Source organism: Cinclus cinclus, chromosome 3, assembly GCF_963662255.1.
Source record: "Cinclus cinclus chromosome 3, bCinCin1.1, whole genome shotgun sequence".
Classification (NCBI taxonomy): Eukaryota; Metazoa; Chordata; class Aves; order Passeriformes; family Cinclidae; genus Cinclus; species Cinclus cinclus.
In genome coordinates this window covers 39,050,191-39,071,842 of record NC_085048.1, presented here as the reverse complement: position 1 = coordinate 39,071,842, position 21,652 = coordinate 39,050,191, and the positions used below count along the sequence as shown (strand labels likewise).

The following is a 21,652-nucleotide window of genomic DNA, read 5'->3' as shown; positions in this document are numbered from 1 at the left end:
AAGCAAAAGCCACGCACACAAGCAAACCAAAATATGGAACTAATTCACTGCTTCCTATGAGCTGGGAGGTGTTCAGCCATCTCCAGGGGAGCAGGGATCCACCAAGCATAATGGTGATGTGGGAAGTCAAATGTCAGCATTATGAACACCCCCCCATTTCCTCCTCCTTCCTCCAGCTTTACATGCTGAGCATGACACCACATGATCTGGAATATCTCTTCGGTCAGCGGCAGTCAGCTGCCCTGGCTTTGTCCTCTCCCAGACCCTTGCCCATCCCCAGCCTCCTCACTGGTGGGGTGGCATGGGGTGAGAACTATAAAACACTTTCACTCTGTAGAAACACTGCTCAGCAATAACAGAAACATCCCTGTGTTAACAGGGCTGTTTCCAGCACAAATCCAAAACACTGCCCAGACTAGCTCCCATGAGGAAAATTAACCCCAGCGCATTACTTCAATAAATTTTCATGTTTTATTTTTCTTTAAAAAGAAAATAAAATAAGGACTGTGGGGGAAAAGCAATAAATAATAACATATATATGAAAACATAGAACTCAGAAAACTCAAGGGCTGAACCCACTTGTGCTGAGCAGAGGGACTGACTAGTTCCAGTGTGCAAAAGTCTCCCTCTTTTAATCTGCTTCTGTCAGGTTAAAAACCCCAAAGAGGTAGTAGCAGCTTAGGAACACTTAGGAACTTAAGAACACCAGCCTGAACACCAGCCACTCACTTCCTACTGCCAGTGTGTAAATTCATACAGCAGTTTGTTTTGTCCATTTTCCTTTCCTGCTGCCTTTGCCATGATTTTATTATCTATTATTTTTGAATCCTTGTCATATTTGCCCCAAAGGAGCAGCAAAGCAAAGCTGAAAATTAATCCAAATAATAAGAAAAATCCCTTAAGTGTAGTTAGCTTTCGATCAGCAAAGCCTTTAAGGGGGCATGCGGCTGTAGCAGAGGCACTGAGAAAGTAAATGGTCAGTGTGCAGATCAAGCTTTGATGATGCTCTCTACAAATAGAAGGGCTAGAAACTTATATTATCACTATTTAATTTATTCCCTCACTAAAATACTGGGCACATTTCCACGGTTCCCTTGCCAGCTGGTAGTAGCAGACTGACTTTGAGAGCTCTTTGCTGATGACCTGTATTTCCCAGAAAAAGCAGCAGGGATACAGCTTAGAAACATTTCTAACTCCGACTAATTTTTTAATTACCTAATTTTAGGCCACATACTTCAAAATTAGGTTCCCTCCTGCATTACTAATTACTTTTATGCTAACATCTTATATGCAATGATGAACAGTGGATTTTCCTGCAGTGACTATGATACAATAAAACATCTCACTGTACTATTCCCCTGCCCCTGAATGTACATGTACCATGAGCTACATTCTGGTCCTAAGCAATTAATTAATAATAGAAATCTAGCTACAGTTATTACATCTACTTTTCTTTTTAAAATAACTCTATTCAATACACAACCAGGCTTCAGGGTGGGAGAAAAAATTCAGATTGATATCTACTGAAGTGCAGTGCAGTAAGTACGCTCTTGTACTTCACAATAACCTGTCATAATTGAGCAACTCAAAACTTCTTAGCATTTTCTCAGAACCTATCAAAATACAACTGAAAAACTGAAAGTGTCTACCTTATTCCACTGTTGGTAGCATTTTCAAATACAAATGGAACTATACTGATAATTTTTTTTTTGTTGTTTTACTCAGTCTTAAAGAATTCATCCAGTAGGCTTCCACTTACCTCTTTCACTGATTCTACAGCTCTGTTAGAGGCATATCCTTGAACACAATATCACACTGCATCATTTTCTAAACACAAGTGGAATTTAAAACACACTGGCATGCATGCATTTCACCTACATAAATAAGCACATGAATTAATCTTCAGGATAATTTCCCCTTTCCTAGCAAATCTGGAAAGATTAAATTTAATCTTCAACCAGCCCCATGTTTGAATTTTAAATTGCTATCAAATACTTTCTTGAGTTCTGATTGCTTTGTTTTGTCGTATTTTTTTTTCTTTTAATGAAATTAAGACAAAAATTATTACTGTCTTTCATTTACTGGAGGAAAGGCCACACTGATGGATTTTTAGTGTACATTCAATGATTTTATGTGAGATTGTTTAACATAATTTTTAAAAGGTCCTATTCTTCATAAATACTGACAAATGTAAACCACAAAACAGGAAAAAAACCAGCAATCAAGACACAACAGTAGTTACATCCATGTATTTGAAGTGCCCACTGCAGACACACTACCCTCTCCACTAATAAAGCAGGAAAAGTAGTGAATAATCAGGATAATGCTCTGAATACACCCAGCTGGTAGCCTAATGCAGCAATCCCGTTCCTGTATCTGGGTCTAACCTCAGGATTCACACAGCACAAACTCTACAAGACTCTCTAAATGATGGTCACTAAAGAAAACGACCCAAAGTATCTTCCAGGGATCTTGGCGATTTTCTGTGTTCTGTCCTGCTTTTAATTACAAAGCCATCATTCTTGACTTTAGTGTGTATGTATTAAAATAGATACCTGCTAATTCCCCTGCCAATGCTTGGGAATCCATTCCCATGAGGCACTTAATCCATAGGAACAGACAGGTACACTAGCCAGCCTGAACTACACACTTTGAGAAGCACAGCGAAGGCCTAAGAAGCTAACTTAAGCTTACATTCATATTCCATCTTCTCATCGGAGGCATTCCAGACCATATTAAAATCCCCAGAGGGTATCTACAGTGAAGATGTCAATCACTGAACATTTACCTCAAGGGCTGGCCCCATTTACTCATTAGCTTCCTTAATAAATATTATAACTATATAACCTTCCATGGCACACTTCTTAGTAAAGAGGGAATATTTTTCTGTCAAATCTTCTGAAGACATCATTGACTGTATTCCAGAATAACTAATACCCACTAGGAAGACTGAGGAAACTAAGTCCTCCCACCCCCATCAATGGAACATAACAACTGAAGACACAGTTGCAAACTACACGTTATTTAAGGTCTATACATTCATCTATTTCTGCCATAAAGCTGTGATTACATCCAGACAGCCTTGTGCAGTTGTTATGGACAGAGCCATGAATGATTTCTAAAAATGGTCATCTTGGCATGTTGCAATATCCTCAAGAGCAAGTGGGACCAAATCATGCATCTGCTTGCAACCCTTGGAACAACACAAGCTAACAAGTGCTTAATTTTCCATTTCATACCAGGAATTAGTGAATTACAGAATACTCTGAGTTGGAAGGGACCCACAAGGATCATCAAAGTCCAATTCCAGGCCCTGCACAGGGTCAGGAACCACACCATGTGCCTGAACGTGTTGTCCAAATGCCTCTCAAACTCTGTCAGGCTAGTTAAGGCCACCTGTCTGGGGAGTCTGTTCCAGGGCCCAATCAACCTGTGGGTGAAGAACCTTTTTTCCTCATATCCAACCTAAACCTCCCCTGACACAACTTCAGGCAATTTCCTTGGGTCCTGTCACTGTCAAAAGTACCAGATCGTATTACAGAAACAATGCCTGGTTTTGTTTGTTTTTAGGAAGCACACATAATTTATCATTGGAAATTTGTCCAAAAGTGCATTATCATTCCAGTTCACTATGATTTATGAATGGCAACTGGAGATAGCACATATCGTATCAGCAGCTCTGAAACACCAAGTGCAACGTATACATTACGCTCCTACACTTCTAATGAGGCTTCAGTTCTTTGTCCTCTCCGAAGAAAAGTTATCATGACATATAAACCAAAGATTTATTACTTTAATTCAAGACAGTATTTTGGTATTTTGTTAGTACCTCAAACTGTGTGAAACGTTTTCTACCTGATATCCAAAGAAGACCATCCACCACATATCCCGCATGGCAGGAGAGCGACCGATCAAAGGACTGTACAAAGGTCCACTTGTTCTTCTTGGGGCAGTAGCGTTCAACTGTGGGCAACACTTGACGCAATTCATTCCTGCCCCCTACGGCATAGAGGTACTCGTCCACGGCTCCCAGCACAAAGTGCTCCCGGCAGTTCTTCATCGGAGCTATCTCCGCCCAGGAGTTAGTGCGGGGGTCATATCGACAGACGGTTCTCACGGCACACGTGCGCCCTGTGGAGTGCTCTACCTCTCCACCAGCCACGAAGAGAAAGTCTCCCATGACAGCAACGCAGTGGTGGCTCCTCCCCACCGGCATAGGTGCCAGCTCGCTCCAGTTAGCGATCCCCGCAATATGAACGTTCTCTTGATCTACTGGATTGAAGTATCGCAATTCCTTCACTTTACAGACTTCTCGTTTTTTCCCACCAATAATATAAAGAGTGTCTGACTGGAAGCGAGGCTTTGTCCTTGCAGTTTGCCAGACTGGCTGTGCATAGACACTCTGGTGGTAAGCCAAGGCTTCATTAATGAGTGCAGTTGCAGTTTCACTGGCTTGGACAAGAGGATGAGTAAGAGCTACAGTATGCAGTGTATCCACATCCATAAGGCCAAAGCGCACGTACTGGAGAAGTTCATCCAAATACTGGTAGCGGCAGTTGTGTTCCAACCACCTCACAGCCAGCTAAAAGTGGGGGGGGTGGGGGATGAGGGGGGAAGGAAGGGAAAAATATGACACACATTATTTGCATACAATTCTGTCAAAATATGGTCTTTTGAAATTCGCTTGCACTCCAAGAGCAGATACATACTTGCCTCAGTCGTGGTATCTATCTAAAAAGCAGCTGGGAAAGCCTATTAGTCCACATAAAAAGATACAGTGTGCATACAAAAGCATTGTATTGCACCAGCTCCCCTAAACAATTTCCACAGCTTTATCAGCTGCTATGCAACACTCCCGTTGTGCAATCTGTTAGTGTTGCTGGAGACCATACTATCCCTGAATCAAGCCACTGGAAAAATAATATAAACACTGGGGCTATGGGATCATTGGATACCACAGGTACACTAGAAAGAAGACTAATGTCAGAAGATTACAAAGAAAAGCCTTTTCTGCCCTCCATCTTTAATCCTGTTTATGACAGAACACCGAAGACTTGTAACACATCACATACTGAATCCTTCAATATTTTTTTCTCCTTTATTTTATTTATAAAGTGTAGAAAGGTGTAAGGGGATAAAAAAATAAAGTCAGAGAAGAGAGAAGCACAGAAAAGGCCCTGCTAGTTTGGGGCAGACAGAAAGCAACAATTCAGCAATTGCAGCTAGTATCAACATTTAAAGTTTAACATAGCATACCAATCACATAAAGCTTATTGAATCCAACTAGTCCTAAAAAGAGGTTAGGAACAGCCTAAACCATTTCAAAGACTGTCGTCTAAGTTATTCTTGAAAACATTCAGCAATAAAGATACCAGAACTTCCTCAGGAAAACCATTCCCATGCTCTGATATCCGCTCAGACAGATTTTCCTCTTACATATGCAGAAGCTTTAAACCCTTAAACTCATCACTCCATTTTCCACCTTTGGGTTTATATTCCAGAGCAACCTTTGCAAATTATTCACCCATACAGAATGAAAAGCATTTTGTTACCTTCTTTTTCTTCTCCACCTCAGATGCATTTTAATATTGGTGTGAGTTTCCTCTTCAGTGAACGAAAAATGTATTTCAATGCATCTTAGGTCATATTTTCTAAATCTCTGTTGCTTGGCTCACAGTTTTCTGTTACTGAAATTTTTAATGCTTGCTGTACAAAACTGGACATAATCTTCCTCTTAAGGCTGTAGTAGCGGTGAATAGGTTGGAAGAATCTCTTTGATTGTCACAATCTATGCATTCTTGCTTGTACATCACTGTATAAGACTGTCAGTGCACTATGACGTTGCTGATTTATATTTAAGCTTGTGACTGAGTACTATTCTCACCTTTATTTTTTCTTGGTTGTTTTTTTGGTTTGTTTAGGTGTTTTTTGTGGTTTTTTTTTTTTTTTTTTTTTTTTTTTTTTTTTGCAGAACTTCCACAGAGTATCATGCTTTCTCTGTCATTACCAAACTCTCTATTACTTTAGGCGACTGCTCCAGTCAAGATCATTCCCAATCCAAACTGTATTTTCAAAAGTGCTAGAAAGCTATTTCACCTTCTGATTTTCTGAGAACATAAATCCCTCATTATTCTTTCATCCAAGTCATTATCAAAGACATTGACTAGTTCTGGATAAGGACTAACTAGTTGATACTTCAAATAATTTTGACACAGAACTTGTAGAGTGGATATTTCTAATAAGCTGAGCAATAAAAAAAAATTTCAGCTAAATCTTATGGCCCTGTACTGTCGTTGTGAATGTCACATAAAAGAGCTGAAAATAAAGGCTGCTTTTATTCATGGCTTTCATATATGATGTATTAAATTTATTACTTTTTCTGTATTCTGTCAGAGAAGGAAGATGAAAAACCAAAACCACCCTCTTGTTAAGATTAATTTGAAACATTTTTTCTTCACTGTGAAATGCTGTGAAACAAAGAATCAATGAAGGGCATCAAAAATGCAACAGTAGTTCAGTCAGTTAAATGCTGTATCAAGCTTCAAATCCATGCATTTGGTTTTTTTACCCCTAGTAAAAAATACAGTAATTAAACACATTTTAAAATGGGTTTGGACTTGAAATCATTCAGCTTGATATTCAGGTGATCTAAGTCCATCAAACCTGTGTGTCGGGTGTCTCCTACTGAATTGTATCAGGCAACTTCCTATTCCGTGTCTTTAGGCATGCAAATGATTCCCGAAAGGCACTTAGCTCTCATCATTCAGACACTTGAAATTGAGGAGAAATTCAGGCTATCTTCAGCATATATCAACTAAATGATATGTGGGTTACTATACTGAGACAGAAGAATTTACAAAAACTGAATTCTTATCTGTCAGTACTTGCATCCAAAAGACTGGTTACTTTTGGAACTCTGATTTCATGCCTTTGCTCACATCCAAAATGGCATCACAGAGGTATCACTTGGGCTGCAATGACAGACATTAGACTCTGTAAAAAACAGGCACTAATGTAAACTAGGACTTGGTAACCACAAGTCTTTTAGAGGAAGTTTAATATTAATGCCTTATTAATATCTTAGAACTACATCCATCTGCTTTCCGTTATTGTCCTGCCTTTGGTTCCCCAATAAATACTGTATAAACACAGGAGCATCACCACATACATTCATAACTTCAAAGTAATGGTACCTGCATTCATTTCGGGATATGGGATGTGTGCTGATCTGCACAGAAGGCATGGACATCTCCATTACAATACATTTTCTCTGCTGTAGGAAGTTTGGCATATGCAACTTGGCTCATACTGATCTAGGTCTCTATGAAGAATAGTCCTGGAGTTGTAAAAAACTGTTTAACTGAAACCAGTAATATTTAACTCTTCCCTAAACCACTACAGCAATGGTTGCAAAGTGATACAAAGATTCTGTTTGCACTTGTGAGATTAACAATCTATTCCAAATCTTGAACCTAAACCTTCTCTATTTATCGCACACTATTTTACCCCCACTCATCTTCCCTGCACCTGTTTTTATGAAAACCTTTGAACCTCTCCAAATTAAGTTTATTGCAGCCTGCTTGGGATTCTCTATGTGCTGCACCTCAAAGTATCTTTGGCCTACACTACTTCCACCTTTCCCCTCTGACAAGCAGCTGCAGCAGCAATGGGAAGGGCAATGTGAATCCCAGCCTGTCTCTTGTGTAGGTTGCTACTGGCTCTTACCAGACTCCATATCTGAGGTCATTTTTCAGTGGAAGACTTCATTTTATTGTATGAGTTTAGAAAGCAAGGCTAAAAACCCTGCACACCTCCTGGATGCTCTGCAAGCATTTGACATAACACAGAGAAGCTTCACTGAGTCTTAGGGAAGCAAAAGAGGTCTGTGAATCACAATGTGTTTAGAAGCTCCTGTCCAAATCAACTCAAACTACTGTTTAAACATCATCTGACTACAGTGCCCTGTGTGACCCACACCTAATCCATGACATGCCAAGGCAGAAAAAAGGCCCTAAGAGCTAAAAGCTTTATTGTTTTTATTACCTTGTTTTGCTATTTGTGACAAAAAATACTGTTTTAAAATTCATTTTGGGTCACTACTTAAAAATAAGTGCTAGGAATTTAACCAAAAAATGTAGGTATCTATATCTATATTCTCTAAATATGCAAGACAAACTCCTAAATGGTGACACAAGGCTATGGAACAGGTCGTCTGGTTTCATGAACACTCACCAACTGTGCCTTAGACTTGTACACTGGTTTTGCTGCACACTGTTACCATGTTCTATAACAGAACAAGATAATGTCTCATACTATGGAGGCATGGAAGAAAATTGGGTGTGGGTGAACCATCTAGCAGCTACTGGAGCAAAAACATTCAAAGGAAAGAAAACTGAATTCCCACACAAGTCTTTTCACTTGTAGTAGAAGTAGTCCCTGGTGGACTGTAACACAGTTCTAACTTTCTTTCAGTGCAAAAAAGGCAAATATAACTCTTATCAACATATGGCAGACACAAACTTCCTTGTACAAGACCAGCACACATCTGTATATTTATCAACACAATTTCTAATAACTTTACTCAGGTTTTTTTTTTTTAAATCTAGACACAAAAAACCTGGTGCCTACATAAAAACTCCAGAACTCTCCCCATCTATACACTGATTATAGTACCTATGCTTTTGCCTCTCTGGCAGTAACAATTAGCAACCATAATCAGCATTGGCAAAATAAACTCAAAGCCATTATAAACTTTATGATGCTGGAAGAAAAGACATACTGGCTTCTCTAAGGAAATAACAGTAGCACTTGAAATTACAACTGTGTTTAAAATGCTAACAAGCAAGCAAGCAAAAAAAAAAAAAAAAGACAATCCACAATTTTGAGGTGTAAAATATTTGTATCAGTGCTAAATAATTTAGAAAAACAAGGAAAGACTCGTACTCTTACTGCCATATAGGCAAATTCTGTTTAATCTGCTAGAAGCTTCTTTTCTATTAATTTTAATGTATGATTGTGTGAGTGAAGGAAGCTACAGCCTAGTGCCTATATCAAATTTAATAAATAATATATTTTGCCATATTAATCTTCTAAACTAAGTAAATGACAAAAGTAGACCCTCGGAAGGACAAGATTTTCAAATCAGAATAATTCTCTTATTCTAATGCCTTAACCCAGAGGATTTTTCTTCTCCAAGGTTGCATTATGTGATTTAGCAATGGAGTGCATTCTCAAAACAGCAGAAAATAGATGGAAAAATATGTTGTGGCACAGTTGGAGCACACATCAAAGTACATCTGCATGTTGGATAGTGAGTTCATTGCTTTTCCAACACCTGCTTCTGCTTCCAGCACAGTGCTTGAACAGGCCAAGTCACACAGGCTTGGAGCACAGTCCTTCCCTCCCTGCTGTTAACAATGTACACACCACACATATCCCACAGCCAGAGAGGCCACAGAGGCAGAGGAGGTTAAAGCTGAACTAGAAATTTCCCTCCTGTTGAAGATAACACTGCAAGAAGTAGCTACCTGGTCCTTTGGGCTGCCAGCTATCCCCAGGAGCAAGAGAGCCCATCACACCTGTGCCTTGCCTGTTCAGCATCCCCCCGCAGTCCTTCTCAAGCCACTCTGCTGGGAAACGTGCCAGACCTCCACTTGACACCACACCAAGTTTTCTAAGCAGAAAAGCCAAGCTACTTCATGAGAGCAAAAAGCTTGACATACTCATATTTATTAGACTCAGGCTCACTTAGAAACCACTGTAAGTCACAAAGTCAACGTCAGGGAAAGTTTCTGTTGACAGAGTTCCAAAAGAGAAAAAAACTTTTCTAAGCCTGGTTTCTGTGAGAGGCAGGGGCCACGGGAACTCTATTAAAGTCACCTCAGCTTGCTCTTAAGTTGATGCATTCATGTTTGTAGACCAAGGACTGTGAATATACTATTTTATATCATCCAAGGTATCTAGCAAATGAGATTAAGTCAACAAGTGACAGCAGTGGAAAAAATAAGGGGGTTGAAAGGTTGTATTTTTTTTTTGTGTTTTGTTTATTTTAGCAACAACAAATAGAAGGAATTTTTTTTAAGGTTTTAACACAATTAATTCACATTGTCTTATTAAAACAAATGGAAATCTTAATTACAATAACCTAGTGAATGTTCTCATTTTAGGAGAAAACAAAATTTTAAGTACGAAAACAAAAGTGGAAAGACGCATTTTCCTAGACTGAGATCAGATATGTGCAACACAAATGACCCAATTTGTGTGTGACAATGCGATGATGATATTAAATCAGGGGAAGAGAAGGAACTACAAATCTCACTTGAACAGTTCCTCTGTTTCTTAACAGAAGCAAAAGTGTTTGGCCAGGAAAAAGAAAATCAAATTAATATTTTTGTATCCTTAGCATATTGGACAGTGCTATAAACCTGATTCTATTGATTTTTGAAGCCAAGAAGAGTCATGAAAGCAACACATTCACTACGGCAATTACCCTGAAGTACCACCAAGGGAACTTCAAAAACTTGGACTTTACTAGTCCACTCTTTGAAACACTAGGAATATATATTTTGACTGTAAGCTTGCACATAATTTTGCCTTTTATTAGATTTTATCTAACTCAGCAAGTCTGAGCTGTTCCAGACTGGGACCTTCTGTCTCAAAACCACATTTCAGCTGGAAATTGTCAGCAACACCCTGACTCTTCAAATTTCAAGTACAGGAGCAGAATCTAGGGATGAACCAGGACATTTACCAAAACTCTGAAACAAAGTCCACTGAGGGCTATGGAAGAACTTTCTCCTCATCTAAAATGAACAGGGATTTCCAAAGGGCCTGAATTTGGATCTCTAAAGAGTCTGTCATCCTCTCTGTGTCCCTAGAGGCTATAAAGGACAAAATCCAGGGGGCTTAGGATATTCATTTAATGCTTAAGCATTTTAAGTAGGATGAACTAAATTGATCTGTATCATCCATTTAGGAAGAAAAATGTAAGATTTGTTGCTGAGGTAAAAAGTCTCACCACACAACAAAACACATGCACACAATTTTTCAAAGCCATGAGTTACACATGAATATTTTTAGAACTTAGCAACTATGCAGCACAGCCTCCACTCACCCTGCAATTTTTTCATTCACGTACTATCTTACAGTTGTGGACAGCATGGAAAGTGTCTTGAGTCTAAATGCAAGAGAGCCTTAAAGATAGAAATCTTTTTTCTCCTTTTTATTTTGAATTTAAAATGTGCATAAAAATAAGACTCTAATGAGCTGCCTGTGGAACAATCAAAATTATGAGGTATTTGCATTTCTTTTGCACCTTGAGCCAAACAACTACAAAATCATGCATATGATTCTCTCAATCTGAACACAGTAAATATTAATAATTTGTGAATCAGCAATTAAATGCCTTTTGCCCTGAACCCTGAAGAGAGACTTTCTAACTCAAAAAGTTGCAGCACAGTGACTGAGACCACATTTACAGGGCACCGAGCTAAGGCATATGCATGTGGCCTGTGAAAAGGAAGCTGTGCCATCCCCCATCCTCTTTACACAGAGACATTTTTAAATTACCTGTTTGTCAGTTTTACAAATGTGTGTCTACGTAAGTAGCTCCTGTGTGGTGCTGCGTTAGCAAGCAGGCGCGCTTCCATTTGCACATTTGGATTCTATAATCAGAATTAAAACATTTGCTCTGTTCAGGGTGAGCTGATAAACAGGGGTTTTAAATTTCCCTTTTTTTTTTTTTTAATGTGAAAAATGAAAGAAAAATGTTCCTCTAGATGTATTATGCCTTTGGGCTCCATGTGAGGGAAGCGAAAAAAGACAGAGAAAGCTACTGTGAAGGTCACAGAGTGAAAGAACTTCCTCAGGGCACAGAATAAATTAAATCCCAAGGAAAAAAATAAAATGTGATTTCCAGAGTGTGAGGCACAAACTCAAAATGACAATGATTGACAGACAAACTATATCCGTGCAATATCGAAGACTGCACGTTCTCATTTACCTCAGTGTAGCCAGCAAGCGCCCATTAAACATCCGTCTGATGCCCAAATTAACCTTCTTGGCAAACTGAAAGAGGCACAAACTATCATAATCAACCTTTCATTATCACAGCAGCCTCTAGTTAAAGGGTCAGAATAATTGTGCCATCAGAGCCCTGATTGTTTTCAATCAACAGACGACTGGAGTGACAGCTCAGTGATGGAGTAGTTTGATGAAACCGCACCAGGCCTAATCAGAGCAGATGAAAGGAAGGCATGATTGGTGCAAATGAACAGTCGTGCCTCTCTTTTTCATTTACAATCTGAAATTACTCTTAAATTTACGGGGTTTTTTTCTCCCTTATGAGTACCTCTGAAAGAATGTTTGACTTATTATGGGTTCTGACAGTGCAGAGTTATAAAACACAGGTAGGGTTTTCAGCCCAGGCTTTAAGTGGGTATTCAGCATAATTTTAACAAATTCACTCTTGAAAAGCACAAAATGACTAAAGACTTCCAATGACCTAACCTTTCAGTGCTGTTTGATTAGCAGAACAATTTATCACAGTTCACATTCTTCATGATAAGAGAAGATTAAAAAAATGGGTAGGGATCGCTTTCAAATGTTTTCTCTTAGCCAATATATTTATTGTATTATTGCTGTCTTGTTCTCTCTCTCACACACACACAGACAAAAGAAAAATATAAATTAAAGAACACTGCATTAATAACCCTTTTCCTCTTTGAATGAATAATAGAATCCAAGCAAGGGTTTGTTTGGAGATGAAAGCAGAGACCAATTATCATGCCACTGACAGCATCAATATTTAGTTTTCTGGTGGGTTGGGTTGTTCATTCCCACATTTTGAAGGATGGAAAATTAATCAATCCCACTAGGTGTTTCTTACCTTACTCATCAGCACTGATTCAGAGTGTTTCACAAATGAACAGGAAAAAAAAGGAAAAAAATGTAGGGGCTGCTTACACAAAATTTGGAAATACTGAAAGATTTAGGTTTCCTGCACCTCCTCTGCTGGGTTCACTTCCTATCCCAGACTCACCTTGCTCCACCCATATGGCTTCCCCTTCTCACAAGGCTGCTGCAAGGAAGGTGAGGTAAATAAAAATAATCTAATTGAATTGTACTTCTGAAAGAAGCAAGTATTCCAAGTAGTGAGTGGTAAATCTTTTGTTCTGTGATCTTGGTCATTATTAGATGTTCTCTAGTTTGTCAAGTATTACAAAATTCATACCAATGTTCACATCAGCATACCAAAGCACAAAAAAGCAGCCTAGAAGCCAAGATTAAGATTTATCTGAAAGACAAGTGGATAGAGAAGTTTGAGCCAAACACCAAAGGCTTTTTTTTAAGGAATTCTATGTCCTGTATCTCTTCTCACACTACAAAAGGGAAGTTTTACTTCCTTAAAAGTTTGGGATTGTAGGCAGAACATTCACCTAAGTGGAAATGCCTTGAGCAAAAAGAAGCTGTGAGCAGGCAGGCTTGCGCATCCTTACTGACACATAGGATGCCATCTACAATTATAGAAGTTGATACTTTTCTAAGTATAAAGACATTGTTTAATATATATATATATATAGTATATATATCTATATATACACACTATATATATATAGTATATATATATATATAGTGAACTCTTGGGAATGAACTAAAACATTCCTCACAAACCAGTGAAGAAGGGAAGCAAGAGTTTGGGAAGCTGCTAACGTGTTTTGCTGGATGCAGCAGAAAGAAGACTCCAAAGCAAACATTTCTCTACTTAAGGAGGGGTGTCTTAGATTCACATTTCCCCACCACAAGGGACCACTGCACACATTCAAAGATCCTGTCATTCTGCTATTTGTCCCCAGCTCCTACCCAGCCAACTCCACACTATCACTGGACCTCTGCTGCAGCAGCAGCACTGGCATTGTGTACACGGGTTCCCCTGAAGTCCATTCCCAAACTGAAGACTGAGATCACAGCTGGCAGGAAAAAAAAATATGCATCCTTCCAGACCCAAATATTAACACTGTGATGCAGTCAGACTATCAGCTTCACAGATGGACAGGGCTTGGAGGACTGAAGGATTGGCTCAGGCAATAAAGAAGGAAGCCAAATATAAATGAATTGACTTCAGGAAATACACAACCCCAAAGGAAGATTAAAGAACACCAAGGTTCATTATCTCTGGAGAGTGAAAGCACTTGTTAGAGTATGTCCTCCTGACCCCTGATCAGGCTCTGCAAAATCTGCAGTAGATTTGTACAGAGTACTACACAGGGAACTCTTGGTCTAAATAAGAAATGCTGCATCTCTTGGCTGGTTTGCTGTTTTGGGATTTATGTGATGTCGTGGTGACAACTTGTGACTTTCAGAACACGAGCCCTGCAGTCTGTAAGCCACTTTGCAAGAGGCAGATATTTGATTTTTATCTTTCAGCTGAAAAGCACTGCAGCAAGCAGAGTTATTGGTTGAAGTCTCTAGCACCAAAAATTATGCATTTCATGATATTATGCCACAATTAAAGCAGAGGCAGATAATGCAGGTGTATTAAAAACATTTACAAAAATTTACAGCATTAAAGTGAATTCACAATGTATTAGAAATACTTCTCAATTTTTCTCAACTGCTGGTAAGATGTAGTTCCTTAAAGCATTTAAACAGTAAAGTATCCATCACCAATTGCTGCTAGACAAAAATATAATCCTGCACAGTATTTCAATAGTTGCAAGGAGGATAACACAACCTATACGTCTTTGGCAGATTTCTTACTCATAATCAAACAGATCCAAATTTCAAATCAATCAAATCAAAATTTCAATCAAAATTTGAACACCTGTATTTCAGCCTCAGAAATTTTTAATAATTGTTTCTGCACAACAACCTTGTGAGGAGAGGAATTCTTTATCTAAAGACAAACTCTCCACTGACCAAGTACAGTCTCTTGCACTGTCAGTTCAGTGGTTTTCTACATGTTTCCCTTGCCCCTAGTGTGACATAATTATAGTGGCCTTCTCAAAATGGACATTATTTTATGAAAAAGGTTTGTGAGAAAGACAGTGCTAGTTTCATTTTTTATGTATGTGCTCCCTATGAAGCACATAGGAAAAAAAAGCCAGTTTTATAATAGCAGTAAACAATAGAATGTGTGCTTTCAGAATTGTATTCACTTCTTTTACACACTTTCTACATTTCTTATATTTACTGGCCATAAGAGTAAGAAGTTTACCCAGAAGACATTGATTAAAGGCAATAAAGGTATAAAAGGTATAAAGGTATATATAATATATATAATATGTTATATAATATATATTATATAAATGTAATACCTCAATAAAGGTATCCCATCTTTTTAGTCTAACAATAAAATAACCATGATTGCAAATCGGATTTATAAAAGGCTAGCTGGACTACATGAATATATAACATATTTGGAAAGTAATCGTATTAAAGCAATGAGTTGCTATAATAGAAAAACTGAATTTCTGAACTACTGGAGCTCAAAGTGAAGTGAGGTACAGACAGAAGGTTAACTCTCAGCTGTTGTAAATTATCACAGCTCATGAAAGCCTGCCTTTTTACACCTTCTGGGGAATCTGAATTCAAAATTATACAGAACATTCCTTCCAAGTATCTAAAAGCAATTTATAAGGAGTAAAACTTAGGCTTCCCCAAGAGAAGTTTACATTTCAACCACTTTCTCAAAATGACAACTAAGAGAAAATTTAGGCATCTTAATTAAAATCTTCTGTACCCTCAATCTGTCCAACTGATTCTCTTTATTCCACTACAAAAAATCCCATGGAAATTTTGGTGCTCATGCCACAGAACAAAGTCTGGTACCTGAAAGTGAGGGCAAAACAGTTCAGTAAGTATTATCTGCCAAAAGTACTTGAGATATTTTTGCAATTGAAAAGTGCATGTCCACACAGGCACTAACTAAACACTGTATCCTTTCTTAACCTTGGAGCAGCAAAGGCAAAACTGTCCCACAGTGTGCTTCAAGAGGTCTGCCCTTGTGCGATCAGGTTCTCAAACCATGGAGCAGTTTCCTCTACAGTCACTTGGAGCTTCTCTACCAAGGCAGATTTAGGAATGTGTTTCTCACACCTAACTTGTTCTTCCCCTGAGATAGAAGGGACAAGCAAGGCCCTGTGCTACCCCTCTCAGTTATACTCCACATGTACAAGTGTGTGTTTAAAAGCTGTGTGAGCTTGTGTGCAGCTCCTATTGCAACAGACTTTACAGCTACCCCACAACTCACAGCCACCCTGTTTTCCTGTGCACTGCAGTGACTGTCACACCTGGGAGTCTACACAAATAAAATAAATGAGCTGGGAACGATCGCATGGGAAGTGCTCTACTTACTCTTGCAATCAAGGCAAATTTTGTTTCAACACGATCATTAAAAAGGAGTATGGAGGGTGACAATGTAAAGCCAACAAAACCAGAGCAAAGCAAAGCAAAGCAAAGCAAAGCAATAAAAACCAAATCCAAAATATGGTATCCAGAGACTCAATCTTGCTTTTTCCAGAGACACAAGCACAACTTTTTCCTTTGAAACAAGTCCAGCCACAGAGAGTTAGATGTGACAAGGAAATCTCCTCATCATAAACATGTTGCATATAGGTAAAACCTTACAAAGGTAAAGCCATGGGTCAGACCTGCTACTTTGGCTAAGCAGAAAAGGACTACTGGAAAGTGACTCCGCTGAATTAGAGGTAGAAAAACAAGTTCTGTAACCATCACATGTTCACATCAGGGTGTATGGTGGTTGGTTGAATTATGTTTGTTGTGAACTGAAGCTATGTAGTTGATAACCAGCTAACTGCTTAAAAAGACTGGGCTTTTGGAATAAAAAGTGGCTCTCCTTTGCACTGCCTGGGGTCTCTGTGTCACTCTGCATTGTCACATCAACATTCCTAAAATGTAGCTTCATTCCATAAAACCTGCCTCTCTTTAATAACTGGATCAAATGTCAAGAAGCTCTGAGGTAAAAAACTTCTTGCCATCTCTTTACAAATGCATCATAAAATACTCAAGTTTGGATCCTCCATCATTTGTTGTGATGGTAGAACCAACATTGCTAGGAGCTTTATATCTGATAAGTTTTTCTGAAGCTGCAAAGAACACAAGCTTATCTCGTCATAAACACAGCTGTTTAACTAGGGCTCTTAACTGTGATTTGATTTCAGTTTAAGGAAATTAAGGTTTATGATAGCTTTTATCTTTTCTGAAACAGGGTAAGGACAGAGAACATGGAAGGTGGAAAAGGACCTTCCTCCAGCAGCCATCATTTCAAAATCTAGAATTGCTCATTTTTATTTTTAGAGAAAACATTCAGGCTGACATCAAATGCATTGAAACTTCATACAGCCACATTTAGCACTAAAGTAAGTTGCTGGTACATAATTAATAAGCAGAAAAGACAATTTTCACCATCACACTTTATTGCTATTCCTCTCTTGTTATTTTTTTTCCTCTGAAATATATTTTAGAAGTGTAGCAGCTTACTAAAGAGACAAGAATCTACAAGCTTTCATCAGTAAAAAAATTGTTAGAAAATGAAATAGGCACAAAATTGACAAAATTCTATAAAAATGCAATTCAGCTCTGTGAAAATTAGTCCAAATGGTTCTTGAATGTAAAAAGATTCCTATTTCTTTCTTCCCCATTGTCAGGGTATAATTTTCTAAGGATTTAATAGGCAAATCCAACAAATCACAAAAAATGTATCATTTTCTATAATAATCTTTACAACAGCTATACAGGACTTGTATGTCATTAGTATCTTTGGTCCCACACAAAAATCAACTTCAAAGTACATGCTCTCCTTTATCTGGTTCATAAATATGCATGTGTCCAACACACTGTGTTCCTACAAAACCACAGATGTCAAATTTTTCCAACCAAAATCACAGAACAGTTTGGGCTGGAAGGGACCTTAAAGATCACCTAGTTCAGCCCTCATTCCAGTGTCCATTAGACCAGAATGCTCAAAGCTCCATCCAACCTCACCTTGAACACTGCCAGGGATGGGGCATCCACAATTTCTCTGGGCAACCTCTGCCAGGGCCTCACCTCCTTCACAATAAAGAATTTCATCTTTATCTCCAATCCAAACCTACCCTTTTTCAGTTTAAAGTAATTTCCTCCTGTTGTATCACCACATCCTCTTGAAAAACATCCCTCTCCATCTTTTGTGTACGCCCTCTTAGATACTGAAAAGCTGCTCTAAGTTCTTCCTGAGACCTTCTCCAGGCTGAACAACCCCTACTCTCTGTCAGTTTTATTGACTTTAATTTAATCCCCACACAATGGGCTTCAGATTAACTCACTGCTTAAATACATTTGAGTCCTGCATTAATTTTTCAAAATCAACTAATTGTTCTAAGAAAGCTATTTCTTTCAAAAAGTGACTTAAACACTTAGAACCACATTAGTAGTTGCATTTGAGATCCCAAACGTATCTGATGAATTGGGAATGTCAGATCTTCTCCACTACAAGATTTAAACAAACATAAATTTGTTATATAAACCTACTAAATAATACCTGAAGCAAAATGAAGCACCTGTAATTGCTAGAAGATAAACCTTGTAAAAATATGACCTATACAGTTTCACTCAAACATTAAAACAGTCTCCACCCTACAGGAGCACTTTGAAAGCTCTTCAGCACAGATTTTCATTTCATAGACTGTGATCTTTCGATCTGTCATTACTATCCCACATAGACCTCTAACTTGGAAGCCACTTCACAGGAAAGCTTCTTAAGATCTTTTTGACAAGTGTATTTGCTGTAATTTCTTCCATTTCTCCCTGGCACAAGGGAGTCCAAAGTGATCAAAGGAGTAATAGGAACCCTTTGTCAAAAGGCAAGGAAACCCCCAGCTCTGCATCTGGAAGCTGCCAAGGGTGTCCCAGTTGGAGTTAGAAAGGCTGTGCAGGAGTGACACTGCTTTTCCATCTCCGTGCCTCCTCACCTGCCTGGAGCCACCAGTCTCCTGATCCTGGGGTGGGAGTGATAGCACAGGGAAACTAATGCCTCAATTTCAGCTAATGATATCTCAGCAGATCTCGTGCTGAACCAACACACTTAGCAGGTCTACACTGCTAACTCCTGTGTTTGCACGAGTGCAACTTCACTACATCTAAACCAGTGCACTTTGGGTACTTAACCCCAGAACTAGATTCTAGCTAGGTTAACACATTGATGACCATGTGCATGGCTTCAGGAAACATGAAATTCAATTTTCTTCCACTATCTTCTTTGGCTTTGTGGTTACAAATAAAAGTAATGCTTCTGTCAGCTCCCAAAGGAAAATTTGTTGAAATACAGAGCTGGGAATTCTCAGAAGAGTTTCTAATTTCCTATCATTTTCCACAGTCTTAAATCCACTGGAAACAGTGTTAAACAGCTTTGGTAAGATTTTGAAAGATTGCTAATATTTCTATCTCAGAGTGGAAGACATTAACTAAGATAGTAACAACAGACTGCCATATTTGATCAGCCATGGTACCCATGGATTTTAGACATTATGGTGTTTTCTTTAACTTAAAAATTGATGTATATTTTCAGCCACACATGGCTTTCAAAACAGCTTCAGCAGCTTTCTTTTTTTTTTTATGTAACCATATATATCTGCATGTTTATACAATTATACTTCGGATAATCCCCAACAGATCTGAGCCTCAAGGAGTGCAATAGTCAATACAAATTCCCCTACAGCAGACAAATTAAAGCGCAGAATGCAGTAACACAGAAGTCTTGCTGTGTGGACAACTTGGTGTCTTTTACTGGCTTTCTAAATCAAAATGCACATACACCATTTAGCTGAAGAAATGACCTAAATTCAAGAGCTGTGAGCACAGCAAACTTCCTAAATACTGGGATGATACTCTGGGCGCTTCTGAAGGCAATATGGGATAAATAAGTTGAGGTAATATTACTGTAGGACAGCAAGACAAAAGTAACACTCTCTAGTAATTCTCCAATTCTCACAACAATGGCAGCAAAATAATCAAGTTTTCTTATTGGAACTGACAAGTATCAAAAAGAAAATTAAAAGAACACACAGCTGCTCTTAACATAGTTTTAATACTGAAAATCGCTTTCTATACTGTTATACTTGATAAATGTAGTTAAAATATTAGCTAACATTCAAAAAACAGAAGTCTGAAACTTTTAAAAGTTCAGAACAGAAGCATATATAAAGTTCACAAGATATTACTGTAAAGGACAAGATTAAGAGCCCATTTGAATTAAGCCAAAGAAGACAAAGGGGAAAAGTGTTTCATAAAATAAGGGAACAGTGCCAACAGGGATGGCATTCATTTTCCCTGTAAGCCAAAATGCCATTAGTATTATAAACGATACAGAAATTATATCAGGAAAGTAGTGTGTGAGCTGAGCACATCTGCTGAACAGGGTGAGTTTCTGCTGCCTACATCCACTGCTTGACCCTCTGTATCCTGCATGAAACCCTGCCAGCCTGCAGTTCCAGTGGACACCAACCTCCTTGCAGATCTTAGGCCACAAGCACCAGCCTGGTCTACTTATAATGGATGTCCTACCAAGAATACTGCACGTGCCTGTAGTTATAAACACCCAGTCTGGAGAGACTGTAAGGAATACACCAATGCACAGAGTCAATTCAGGTGAGATACTTATGTTTATGAGAATTAGACTAAGGAAAAGGAAACCTGCAGTCTGTCACAGGTTATGTTTCCATACTACTTGTATTTGGGGGTAACTGTGTGGTTTTGGTTGCAGCTATTTGGGACACACACAGTGCAACCATCACAGACATAGTACGCTGGATCCTGGCATTCACAGGTATTCGCTGGATACCGGCATTCTCTGGCACTTTAATGTAGACTTTCATGAAAAGGGTACAAAAAAAGAGGTAAAAGCACATCAAAACACACATGGGAAATATGTTAATTTTCTCATTTAGCCTCACCCATTCACCTCAGCCTTGATAGGTATCAAGCCCCTTTTTACTCTTTTATGCCTTTCTTGATGAGAGGCTGACAGCCATATCTTATAGAGGTAGCTTTCTGCTTCGGGTAAATACTCACTCGGAACAAGCATTAGAGTAGACATTATTTCACTTAAAGAGAAAGAGTGCCCAAGAGAGCACTTAAGCTTATTTCTTGGATAGTGAAAAGCTAATATACTGCTTAAACACAGCATTGATTACTGAGATGTTTTCCTTTACATATATTTTATATTTTTTTACTTGTTTGGCAATAAAACTTAAGTTCACATTTAGCAAGGCACTTAGGCCACATTTCATTAGAATATATATATATATACACCTCTCAGAAAAGTACTTTTGCTCTCTCCATATGAAAAATTGCTCTGCAAAACCAAAAGACTGACAGGAAAAAAACCCAAGTATTGCTCTGAAGGAGTAGCAAGCTTGTACCAGAACATGAAAACCCACTTTAGAAACTGCTGTTCTACATAGGCAAACGTGCGCATCATTGGAGATGTATGGAAGATGTCTTTGGATCTGTCATCAGCATAGAACTGTTCCATCATAGCAGGCTGCTACAATGTGTATGCCACAAAATTTTCTGCAGCACTGAGATGTGGGATTTCTGCTGAAGAATAATTTTGGCCCGCCACAAATGCCATTAGGAAATTAAAAATGGAGCTCAA

General features: G+C 38.5%; 1 protein-coding gene across 7 annotated transcripts in view; it reads right to left on the bottom strand.

Annotated features, from left to right (window-relative positions):
• KLHL32 (kelch like family member 32) overlaps nt 1–21,652 on the bottom strand; it is a 94,141-nt gene that overhangs the window by 12,453 nt on the left and 60,036 nt on the right. For all 7 annotated transcript variants that reach the window (XM_062488684.1, XM_062488690.1, XM_062488689.1 and 4 more), the window contains one exon: nt 3,856–4,582. In XM_062488684.1, the coding sequence (XP_062344668.1) occupies nt 3,856–4,582 (727 nt within the window). The remainder of the gene's footprint in view (nt 1–3,855; nt 4,583–21,652) is intronic.